Here is a 12,624-nt window from a genome sequence, read left to right as displayed (position 1 = left end):
TGACAAGTTACTATATTATTCTGTTCGAGACCACAAAAAGGGGTTTTGAGGAGGCCAACGTACGGCAGTATAAGCAGCTTAGCTGTTGTCACGATAACGCGCCTCGACGAATTGAGTCGGTGTGAGCAATGACACCCGATCTCAGTGGCATGTGACAGATGAAAAATATTAGAGTTACAGAGGAAGAAGACGATTTGAGATGGGACAACTTTTGCAACTCCATAATCGTCTGAAAGTAAGAGTCATGATATAGGTAGTGATGGAATGACTGAGGTAGATTGCCTACTGTCAAATGTAGGTGAACTGCTAATACCACGCAAGTTCAAATGACAAGTGTTCATTGTTTTATTTTTGTTAACTGACCTGGGAACCGTGACCAATTGTTGCCTATTCAGTTTAGCCATGTCATCTTTTTGCAATTTTGCTTCAACAAAACCGTCTTTCTCCTTCAGGGGCTGTTGTGTATGACTTTTTGCATGGTTCCACTTCCGGAGGCTGGTTTTGTAGGAGCAGACTTCCCTTTCTGAGGTTTCTCCGTTTGGAGTCTTTCATGCAAATCTGAATGAAACTAAGGTGTTAAGCGATTTGCGCTCAGAAACAACCAGTGCACATCTCGGACGCCATAGCAACTACAATTTCAATGAAACCTTCCTCTTCATTTGATTAGCAGTATGTCTCAAAATGGAAAAAATTTTCGGGTGTTGAATTACTGGTTGCTCAAAAATATATGAATTTGACCTTAGTAAATGTAGTCATGAGTAAGTGATGGGAAATCGGTCGACGATTTCAACAACCGTTGAATAATCAAAGCTTAAATTCAATTACCAGTTGTTCGCATTGTGAGCAGATTTGGAGCTCATGTTCCCTAAGTGAAGCCAGTCCGTTCCTAAAAACCGAAAAGCACTGTGGCTGTTTTTTATTGGGAGATCACCAGCAGGGCGCACCTCAGCGGAGCTATATCCTGTTCATTTGAGATTTGAGCACACTGCTCATCAGTCGCTAGTGGCCGCATAGTTAACTATTCAAATTGCTAGCCGGGAGGTCGCGGGTTCGGGAATCCGTGGACTTTCGTGAGGTACGCACTGCCAATGATTCCCAATAGAAATGAAACAGCTGTACAGTACTTCCGAAGGAATCATCAATTTAACTAATCCCATGAGCACGTGCGTGTGTATATATATGTCACTTGATATGAAGGCAAGTGGTCACGTTGAGTAACGGCCAACAGCTGTGACTGTTAACAGAATCAGTACTTGACCGATCTTGTCAGAACAGTGACAGGCTTGATGGATCATCTTTTCGGGATTGACACTGTTCTGAGCACTTCGGTCCTGTGTCCATCGTGAGCACTATGCAGCCACAGCTCAGCCCATCGGTCCACAGTCCAGTCCTCAGTAGACGTTAGTTTACTGAGCCTTATGTGTGGAAATTCTGGTCAGTCTGTTTTCGATAAATGACGGACAAACGTACTACAGAAATGCACAAGGTCGTCGCTCTTGGTCGATACACTATTGTTATCTGGGGATAACTGAAACCTCAGTAAGTCGCTCACCCCCACGCCACGTCCAGAACATCGATGAAGCTCTGAATAATCGGCCAATCCAGATGTTTGAGCAGCAGTCGGTGAGCGCTTGCTCTCTCTCTAACCTCTTACCATCTCATAGCATCCAGACCGACTACCCCTCCCAGGAATTATAACTGCGATGGGCGTTGACCAATAGGCTGAGCTGTGGAAATTTCGTTCCCGACCGCCCACCTTTTGAATGAGCTTGCAACGCCAAAAACGACAATTCTGGGCGATTTACTGACAAGGCATAATTACAAAGCCATGTTGTTGCCGATCAAAGTTATGTGCTGTGCCGGATGTACCAAACCGATTTGGGATCGTTTTTTGGCTTCAATCGACGGTGAAACTTGGCACGAAGACTGCGTAAAGTGCAGCATATGCTACTGTACCCTAACCAGTTCATGTCACATAAGAGATGGGAAATTATATTGCAAATATGATTATTTGCGGTAAGTCAAGTATATCTGAACCAAAGAACGCGTCGGTCATAGACATCATCTTTGAAGATTTTATATGTCTCTGCGTTTGAGTATGTGAGATAGTCGTCTAATATAGTTGAAAGTATTAAGTTGAAAAAACGCTACCATATCACTTCGCTTCGTCAGTAGTGGACACAAAAGGCGAGCAGAATCATGAAAGGTAACACACTGTTCCCAAGGCCGCTGAAAAATCTTCGACAACCCACGACCGGTTTCACTCTTCTTGGGTCTCATCAGGTAGGCGTAGTCCCCGGATATTCCTTAACCTTATTGTACCACATGAAACCAAATTAGACAGAAACCGGTAACTATTCTCATTTTCACACAAACTTTGCTTTGACCCGTTTGATCCCAGCCGAATCCAGGTGATGTTTATGGGCTGTCGAGGAGCTTTTAACAACCTTGTGAGTAGACAGTGTATTGCGATAACTGGAAGTGTACCGACTGAGCATGAGGCGGCCTGGTGCAGCACATTTCGTTGAAGAAGGCCATCATGAAAAAGAGAGGGTAGTTGCGGAATGAATTCACAACGTTTTACACGGGGGGAGGTTGTTTGTAGTGTGAAGACAACCTTCTGATCAACACATTGTCTGAGCACAGTGTCAACTGCCCATTGCTGATCGCTTTTAATTACCAACGTGTTGGTAGTTCCTGCTTTGATTGCGGAAGAAGGGTGAGAAGGAACTACAGTGGTACTCCTAACAACTTTCCCAATATTTGTGGATACCGGAATGCTCGTAGTAGAATGCACTGCGTGCAGCTGATGCTCAAAAGCTCATAAAGTCTTTTTGGAGGGTGTCGCATAGATATGTGTGACAGATGACGGTTCGTCCCGCACTCACTTGTGAATGGAATCGCTACTTGGTTGATAGATTCAGCGGACTGATTTGACTAATTTAAACAATTAGCCTAGAGTACGAAATTGCTGTAGCTTGATATATACCTTAATTCCAACAGTGTACTTGTGTGAGAGGGTTTTGGACATGCCTATTGCCAACGAAAGAGAACGGGGTACCAGCGTGACACTAGTTTCACTTGTCCGTCGTGTTCTGTGCGGCAAATGAGTCTTGATTCATGCTACTATCGGTGGCTTGTGATAATGATGAGACTGCTAGGGTGTCTAACTCTGAAGAACTAAATAGTCGCGGACGTCGACGGGGGGAGTTTCGGCTCAAACTCCTCAGTCTTGAGCTAAAGGATCGAGAAGATTCTTGGCCCCAACTGTATCAAGTCAATAGGGAAACGATATAAAAGCTAAGCAGTCTCGTGGCTATTGAGGTACAAAAACCGTATAGCTACAAAATGGCTGAGCCTCTTCGTGACGGCCGGAACCTAACTCCGCAAGTTGTCAAAATCCATTACTACAGCGTCTGCAAGGTGTATAGATTTCATGCAACCGAAAGGAATGGTAACACTTTCTGTATCAGAACAGAAGCAAATGAATTAGAACAATTAACAAAAATGCTGAAAAGTCCTAGGCTATCTTAGCTTCTTTTTATTAGCAATATGCATTCTGTGTTTTCTAGACTCTGTGATCCCAGTTGACGGACTAAACGCTACCACAATCATAGATGAATTCATCTATTATTGGTTTCTCAGCCTTGATGTTCAAGCTTACCTGTTCAAGGCTTCCACTGTAATATATACCTGTGTTTTCGTGGGATGGACTTTCCCTTACCTATAAAAGCATCACAAAAGCGTGTGTGGAATTCATCACAGGCACCATACGAGGTTCGTGGTTGCGAAAATCCAGCTTCAACTGTTGGCATCAATGTCCAATTAACCATTGGCAAACCACACTATGAAAATATACTGCGATATCTCGAATATCGTGCCAAGTGAATCATGATGCGGCCTGTGTGCACCAAATTCAGCTGGAGCACATTATAAACAAGAGGTTCAATTAAGTCTCCCGTGAAAAACAAATTGATTTGCAAATGAGTGTGTTTCTCCAAAACAGTGCAATTTGGGTTCAAGTAGATCATAAGGTTGACAGAAACTCGGGGACTGCGCCTACCTGATGAGCCCCAAGAAGGGCGAAACCGGTCGTGAGCTGTCGAAGTGTTTTCAGTAACCTCGTGAGTAGTTTCCTTTATGAAAACACTATACTCAGTTTGAATTAGGTTTATAGGAACTTTGAAAAGTTTTGATACTCTACTTGACCATGAGAGGATAGCGGACCAAGTGGAATTTCTTCTATGAACTTGAATCGTGCGTAAGTGGCGATGCGAATATAGTCGAATTGATATTTATGTGCGAGTATCACACCAGACAGACTTTCGGTCGGATAGAATTTCAGATATACCTGGTGCACCTGGTAGTGCACTTAGGTTGTTTAGAAAGTACTTCGTTAGTGGATCACATACAATGATTGCTTTGAGTGCTTATGTTCTTCAGGTTCAGACTGCGGAATTTTAGGTGAGCTTAGGACATTTTGAACAATGGAATTAGTTTCATTTAGCCTGGGGGACGGCCTTACTCACTCGGCAAAAGTGCTTTCCGTGGTGAGGTTCTTCAAATATTGTCCACATTAGTCAGTCATATGATGCAGCAGATGCAAGCGCTACCAAGGCTTGACGCTTAACTACCCGTGTCTGATACAGAACAAGCCAAGTGACGAACACACCTGAGTCACTTACGTAATAAAGCGAAAATTTTAGAGGATTGTTGAGGAGTGGGAAACCAATAGGAAAGCAAACACTTACGAATCCTGGCCAACGGCGAATTCGCAGGGAGGCGAATTGTCAGGAGGCTGTTACGAAAGGGTGACGAGACGAAAAACGTTGGAAAACTCAGACGATAGCCGCTGATATCTCGGCACATGTTAGAAACTTTTTGGATGATTTTGTTCTAGTCCCTTTTGCAATAAATATTTCCGTTGTTTAACTACTGAAAACAATCATTCATGTATCCTGCGGCAGTTAGAACGAAGTCTAATTGTCCCAAACAATAACAATCTCGACTTCCTCAGTATATGACCACCACATGGCCTTCGTAGGTGATTTAGCTGAGTTGGAGTTGTTAGGATTCGTTTTACTCACTCTGCGAATTGTTAAGAGGATGCTAACAACCCCACAGCCCTTCGAAGGGCGCAAACACCAGTACACTTTCAGGGATCCATGTCTTAGAAAACTTTCTTCCTTTAATACGTTGAGATTCTTTGATTTTCATAATAATGTTGCGGAAAAGTGCTATCTGATGAATCATCTCCTCTGTACAGGTGTTTCGGAATCCAATGCGTCGGGTGCGATCAACCCATCTTCCCTAATCAATCAATGTTACACATCCCGGCGGGTCCTTTGGAGATCACACAAACTGACATCTCAATCAACTCCCCATCAGACCTCAGCAAACCTGTCAGTTCAATGAACTCCGAGCAACAAACGACCTCAGTTAAACAAAATAGTCTACATTTTCACGAACTTTGCTTTGCCTGTTGCGAATGTGGCCGAATTCTTTGCCCGGGAGAATTGCATACAATGCGCGGATCTTTGCCCTTATGTCTACCCGATTCACAAAGACAGTTCCGGTCACATTCAAGCACTTGCCCCGGTTGTTCAACTTGCACGATGGACTACGAGTTAGGCTATTTAGGGCAGAAGGGGGTCCAGCCTGAAGCGCCCAATCCTGAGCATATCGGACTGTCTGCTACATCTGAATCTTTGCAATGCTTTCATCTTGGTTTCATGTCTCTGGTGAATTTGATGAAACCGAGTGATCAACAAGAGTTCAGTGAGGGTTACTTTTTGGAAAACCGTCGTTGTGCCATTTCCTCTCAGGTATCCAGTGATGAATCCAGCAAGGGGAGTCCAGGTGGGTATCTAACAATTTTTCGTTCCAAAACCTTGCAAATCAGTGACCAAAGCGAAAGGATGCATTGAGCACACCAGTTGCGAAAAGTATACTGTATCTAGCTGTGGGTCAGCAGTAGTCTCCTTTTGCAGAGTAACTGGATTCACCAATTTATCAACGGGATTCCGTCCGGTAGGTGGAACTATTCTGTTCTGAAAAGCCGAGAAGCACTGCAATGCTGTTTCGTCTTTGTTCAGAATAGGCAGATTTGTATCTTAGAAAATTCTAAGGAGTTTTGAACCCAAACCTTCTGGATAGTAGTAGAAGGCTAGTAGACCGTTCGGCTGATCAGCAGTGTGATTGACTCACACTTATGAAAGACACTTGCCTCTTTTCGAGAAATACATTCATTTGCAAATCAATTCGGTTTTCATGGGAGACTCAATAGAATATCTCGCTTATGATGTCCTCCAGCTGAATTTGCTGCACACAGGCCGCCTCATGATTCAGTTGGCACGATATTCGAGATATCGCAGTATATTTTCATAAAGGAAACTACTCACAAGGTTGCTGAAAACTCTTCAACAGCCCACGACCGGTTTCGCCCTTTTTGGGGCTCATCCTTTATGAAAATATACTGCGATATCTCGAATATCGTGCCAACTGAGGCGGCCTGTGTGCAAGTGAATCTCTCGTGTATGATTGATTTTCAATGAGTGCATTTGTCGCAATCAGTCCAATTTGCTTTCAAGTAGATCATAAGGTTGACGGAAACTCGGGGACTGCGCCTACCTGATGAGCCCCAAGAAGGGCGAAACGGTCGTGGGCTGTCGAAGGGTTTTCAGCAACCTCGTGAGTAGTTTCCTTGATGAAAACATATGCCTCTTATTCTTCAAGCACAGAAGCCACATCACATGGTTGTCTACTGACTGACAGCTTAAATCTCGACTTCTCAGGTGGAAGTTGCACTCACCTTGTAGGATTGTTGTTCCTCTGAATCACTTAGTGAGTGATAACATTTGAAGGATAGGTGGTGCTACATCCTGTCGAAATGCGATTTAGTCGCAACACTGACCAGCCCTTCTTTGCCGAAAGGCTACTGGGCGGGTTGTCGCGAGTTCGAAACTCCCAAAAATTCCGTGAGATGCGCGCTGCTGATCATTTCCGGCGAAAGTGAAATAATCGTACAGAGCCTCTTGAGTTTTCAGCGTAGATTGGCTTCACTTACATGACGAACGCTTGGCTAAAAATTACATCTATTCACATAACGATTTATCAAATTGGCTCTAACCATTGAGCGAATTAACGCCCGGGTAAATCATAGGCCGCATGCCGTTTGTAACCAGATTGCCATTGGTCTACTCATGGTGCGTTTTGTCCTGTTTTGAATTCATCAAATGGATATTACAGTGTCAGTCACATTTTTTCGGGTTCAAAGTTCACACTGAACCACAACACTACGTGGCCGTCGACCTTACCTACATGTGCATATGAAGCCGTGCATGAATTCAATGGATTTTCTTGGTTTGGACCGTACGTCTAAATCCGTCCAGATCAGGCAAGCTTTGAAATGTCAGAAAACAGGCTGAATAGATGCATGCAATGAAGTTTCGCCCGCCATTATGTTCATGATAAATCTGAGAGATAAGTGAGGGTGAGCGGAGAAAAGGGTACTGTACATGGGTGATGCAGTGTGCCATGAATTTTCTCGTCAGTCCCCTCTAGCATAAAGTTCCTCGAGCAGCACTTTCGACGTATGCAGATAGAAAATTTGTCCACTGGTTCCACTAAACTGCAAGCAGTTTACACTGCAGAGTGGGGTTATAAACCCACCTTTGTTTATTCGCAATGTTGACAGCTGTACAAACTTGAGGACTACTTGCCCATATAAGTGACGTAATCCTCACCACAATAGGTGAGTGGAGACCCCAAAGCGTCTAGCACACGTAGACGCTAGATTCCGAATAGGCCTGCTTCTGAAACCTCTCTCCAGTGAACACCGGTTTTCGTCTTTAGCGTAGGTTCTCTTCAGCGATGTAGATACTTTAAATATAGAAAACGCGAAGTAAACGACCACTGAGTATTCCACAGACGGGAATTAATGACTTTCAGGGACAGCCAATAGGGAGTGGCAAGGTAACCAGCATCCCATTTATTGTGGGTATTCAACGACTTTGTTGAAACGTACGACAATATTAAGTAGACTAAAAATACAGATGGAAATGTTGTTTCCACACCGGACGATCTTTTGGGCTAGCCTACTTTAAACAAGCCTATTTTAGTCTGCAAACGGATTTCAGTGCTCAACCCCAGAGCAACTCTTTTTTGTTGTCCACTCCTGATGTTGTTGTAATTCCAGGACCTGTGACAGTACGCACTAATGGCCTTGCTAAAAAGACGGAATTTTTTATATGATTAGTACAATATTAAATGAGCTGTTCCATGGATCCTGAAATCGAAGCGTATTCGATCACCTAAAGTAAGCAAATTTATTCAAACAAGGAGTCTTTTTTCCACAAAGCGGTCATAAGAATTCAATTTATTGTGGACTAATCATGCTAGTTTCAAGATGCTAGTGAAATTCGAATTCGTGTGGTTCAGAGGTCGGATTTATTACCCTCTTTGCTAGATATGCTTTACGGTGGTAAAACTTTTGTTGTTTAGAACGCGCGGAGGAAGATGAACTGTTTGATTTGGACAGCGATTCTGGTTCCGGAAAGAATTCCAAACGCCCTAGAACGATACTCACCTCTAGTCAACGTCGACGGTTCAAATCGGTGTTTGAGATGAATCCCAAACCGGCACGTAAAGTGAGTGTTTCAGATGATATTGATTACATCCTCACCGTCATCATTACCATCTTTATCGTCATCAGTGATACCAGAAACATACTGGCTCATACCCATCTGTATGAACTCATGCCATTTTCGTCTTCTCTTTGTTTATACTGAAGCTCCGAGAGACGCTGGCCAGTGAAACGGGCCTGAATATCCGGGTTGTCCAAGTTTGGTTTCAGAACCAACGTGCAAAGGTACGTAATTGTGGCCTACATAACAGCTTTGTCAAAAACAGGCCATGCTAAAAATGATAGGTTTGGATCCTATAGTACGGCCGAAACTTCAACTTGATCGTTGCTGGTTCTTAAAAAGTATGAAGTTGCAAAGAGTCATCGATAAGTATGTCCACCAAGTAGGCCTTCGATAGTAGTGAATTTCTACTCTGTTGTTGATAGTTATCTCTGGTATGACAGCCAATCTAGACTGCAGAGGATTTGCAAAGGCCATCTGGATAGCTTGTTTCCTTGTCTTCTAGAAAGGTCAAATATAATAAATTGCAGTGTGAATGGGCCACTTACTGAGAAATGACAGAACAATAATTTTGCCCGCACTCGGTCAGGGATTTTGTCACTGAGAACCGGATTTCACAGACTTACTATTCTTGTCATAATACGCAATACTTGCACTTGATGACAGAATGGGATCTTTGTTCCCGGCGTTAACACTACCAAAATGAACTGATCAACCGCCATTCTTGAAAGCAAAAACTGTTCGGTATTCCTTTTGGCTTGTTTTTTATACGTCAGCTAATAGAACAAACGTTTTTGGTGATTAAAAGGAATTTGTCTGCTATGATTGGAAGCGAGAACATTGTGAGAATACAGAATACAGAATAACCAACCAAATTATAGGGTATCTTTCCCGAGTTAAGTGAATTTTATACTGGCACAGCGCGGAAAATTATGTAAATGCTAAAGGCTGGGGGGTATCCAGTGAGTTTGCTGAATATCCTCAAATTCAAATTCTCCAAAACAACGAATGCAACTCGGCAGCATAGAAATGTTGAAGTCAAAATATGCTCAGTTCATCAGCCAATGCAAGGTATACTCTGCACGTTTTGAGGCTTTTATCTGTAAAACACATGGCCAATGTTGAGTTATTCCTTTTAAAACACAAGGGTCTATTTCTTACAAATATTACTTGTTTGGAAGGTTCATATAAAAAGGCTTTTTTGACGTAACCGAAGAATCACAACTTATTCAAGAGGCACAAATAATCTCGGACTCTGGAGATGTGGGATTAAGTACTTTTTATGAGACATCTTCGCTATAATCTCGAGGTTTTCATTTATTGGATCTTGGGCGATAATTGTAACGATTTCCTCCTCATTGATTGGACTACCACAGTGCAAGCCTCTGCGTGATCCCTCACGTATCAAGGTCACGCTCCATAATGGGCAACTGTATCCACGGTGTTGGTCAGAGTTCCTCAAAGTGTCACCTACCACTGGATGAAACAGGCTTATTTGGTTACTGTTTGGCAGTTCATCGAGTGACTTAATGTTGCCTGAAACAGATTGAGCCTTCTGTCGACCATGTTTGAGTAACGAAGTGAACATCAAGAACTTGCCTCAGCTGCTTCACATTTTTCTTAATACCGGAAACCCGGTGTGAAATATTCTCTCGGCATAAAGAGGAACTGGCTTTCCAGAAGTTCTTGGTTGACTAGGATCACACTAAGGACACCGAACGTGATTTTGAACATCTTCATCTGACATTCACAATTTCTACCACTCTACACCGACCGTACCAAGAAAAATAAAAATGGACAGGATGGTTCTCAATGAAAATTAAACATGGTTTGGAGGAGGATTGTAAAATGAAGGATGGATACCATCACAGGGCATCAACTGGCTCTGGACGACTGGTGACGAACAGTGTGATCCGTATACATGCCGGCAATTCTGTAAACTCATAAGGCCTGGTGCAGCATATTCAGTGGCCTGAGAACATCACAAACGAGAGATTCAGCTGGGTTCTAGGTGAGTCTCTCGAAGAATCAAATTAGTTTGCAAATGCGTGAATATTCGCTAAACACACAGTAGTTCCAGAATCTGTTATGATGAAGCCACTAATGGTTAGAGCGGTTAGTGTGACAGTCCTGATGTCTATTCTTCCTTTAGCAACTAGGGCAACTTGTAGAAACGTGTGTGATGGGTTAATACGATATTACTAACCCAGACACTCCACTGCCGATTTTCTGTTCCAGATGAAAAAACTAGCACGCCGCCAAGCACAAGAATCCCTTCATCAAATGAATCGAAGAGCAAATCAGTGCCGCGTTCTTTCCCGAGAATCATCCCAATCCAACATAGGCTTTACTTGCGAGGTAGCAGCGTCACCGACTGTGTCAGCTCAAGGTAACTAATAGTTTCTTTGCGAATCTGTGATGAGCTTCCTGAGCATATGAGTACATTGACCAACATACCTACGAGACAGGAAGTAATGCACACAAGATGAACTTTTGTCAAGCTGTCTTGTCTTTGCTGTGAGCAACTGTTTGTTTAGTCCCATTGTTGCTTGTTTTTCCAAGTGTAACCAGGGTAACCATACATGACGTACCACTGAGAAAAGTAATCCGGTCGAAGTTTTGTGGTACAAGAAGTTGGGTAAAGGACAGTCTGATTTTGTCCGCCGACGAACACCTCGCAGTGCGATAAAAAATAATAAGTGACTAGGGAAGGGCTCTGAGTTCGGGGAATATACGACCTGTCACTTCACCGTGTGTACGACTCCTGCATGGTATTCTCCGCTTCTCTTGCAGACCACGTTTCATCCCGTGCACTTGTAGCAGAGCGACAGTCGCCATTGCTTCAAGTTCCAGAAGAAGAGAAGGAATTACGAAGACAATTCCTTGATGTTTCAAGTTATATTGTTTCTTCAGAGCGGACAGACCAAGAGAGAACCAAGGTTGGATCCTCAACCTCATCATCAAGAATATCGCCGGAAATCGTGCGTGAGGCAGCTCTGGCCCCGGCCGCTCAAACTTCAACGACTGACCATACCTCGCATGTTTTCCCGTGCAATTCCCCTTTTGTGAATTTTATCCCCTCTTCATCTAGTTCCCTCTATACCTACAAGGTGCAAGAAAATAATGAACCGTCTATCCATCTTTCTCCGGCTTCTATACCATCCACTCCCGCACGTAATGGAAGACTCGGTTTAATTCCGTCGTTTCCAGGACTTCTGAAGCCCTTTGCCCCAGGATCTTCCTCACAGAATCCAGCCTCAGCAGGAGCTCCTATGGACAAGCTTTTTTCAATGCAGCAATCTTATTTTCTGTCCTGATCAACCAGATATACATTTTTAGGCAAACCAAATTTGTTGGGTCCTGTAATTCAGTCATTTCTTTTGCAGTCAGTTTGGAACCCAACGTTTTCGTAGTACAAATGTGTTCATTCACCTCCAATTTCTGCAGTTTTTATCAACTATACAAAGGTAGGGAGATAACAGGTGTTTAGCAATGCAGTTAATGTGCTGCCTGCGGCGGATAAGTCAGAATTCAAGTTGAATAGATTAGAAAAGTTGGGTTATGTTCAACAAAAGGATACTGGTGAAAATTTGGGGATAGGTTAGTGGTTGAAGCTGAACCAGTTTGTCCTGTGACATCAGTCAAACCCACCATGTTCTTTTTTATGGTCCTAATCTAGGAGGAACCTTAGTCTCTCTGCAAGAAATGCAGCGCTTTTTATGTCAGTTACAGAAAGAGAATATTTAAATTCAACCAGTGAAACTGTCCTAAAATAACTTTGCTTCAACAGCTCATGCGGCAGAAGAAGTTGGTTAAGGCATGCTCTATTTTGATGTCGTCTCGCACCCAACGTATATTATATGGCTTTTCTATCAGCATTACAAAATAGAGACAGATTGCCATCAGGGAATGTCGAGTCCACCCTTAATGCTGGTATTAAAGGCAGCTTACTTCCAAGTTCGTTTGGAACGCGCATCCG

At 43.2% G+C, this 12,624-nt stretch overlaps 1 protein-coding gene across 1 annotated transcript; it reads left to right on the top strand.

The window, feature by feature from the left end:
* Positions 1 to 1,828: 1,828 nt before the first annotated feature.
* Positions 1,829 to 11,962, top strand: T265_10123 (hypothetical protein; the record flags this gene model as incomplete). Its single annotated transcript, XM_009176399.1, has 6 exons — positions 1,829 to 2,016; positions 5,267 to 5,859; positions 8,503 to 8,648; positions 8,792 to 8,869; positions 10,884 to 11,034; positions 11,439 to 11,962. 6 exons carry the CDS (start codon positions 1,829 to 1,831, stop codon positions 11,960 to 11,962), a joined length of 1,680 nt encoding a protein of 559 aa, XP_009174663.1.
* Positions 11,963 to 12,624: the final 662 nt, after the last annotated feature.

Source organism: Opisthorchis viverrini, assembly GCF_000715545.1.
Source record: "Opisthorchis viverrini unplaced genomic scaffold opera_v5_343, whole genome shotgun sequence".
Taxonomy (NCBI): Eukaryota; Metazoa; Platyhelminthes; class Trematoda; order Opisthorchiida; family Opisthorchiidae; genus Opisthorchis; species Opisthorchis viverrini.
The sequence above is the reverse complement of the archived record's forward strand: the minus strand, read 5'-3'. Positions and strand labels throughout refer to the sequence as shown.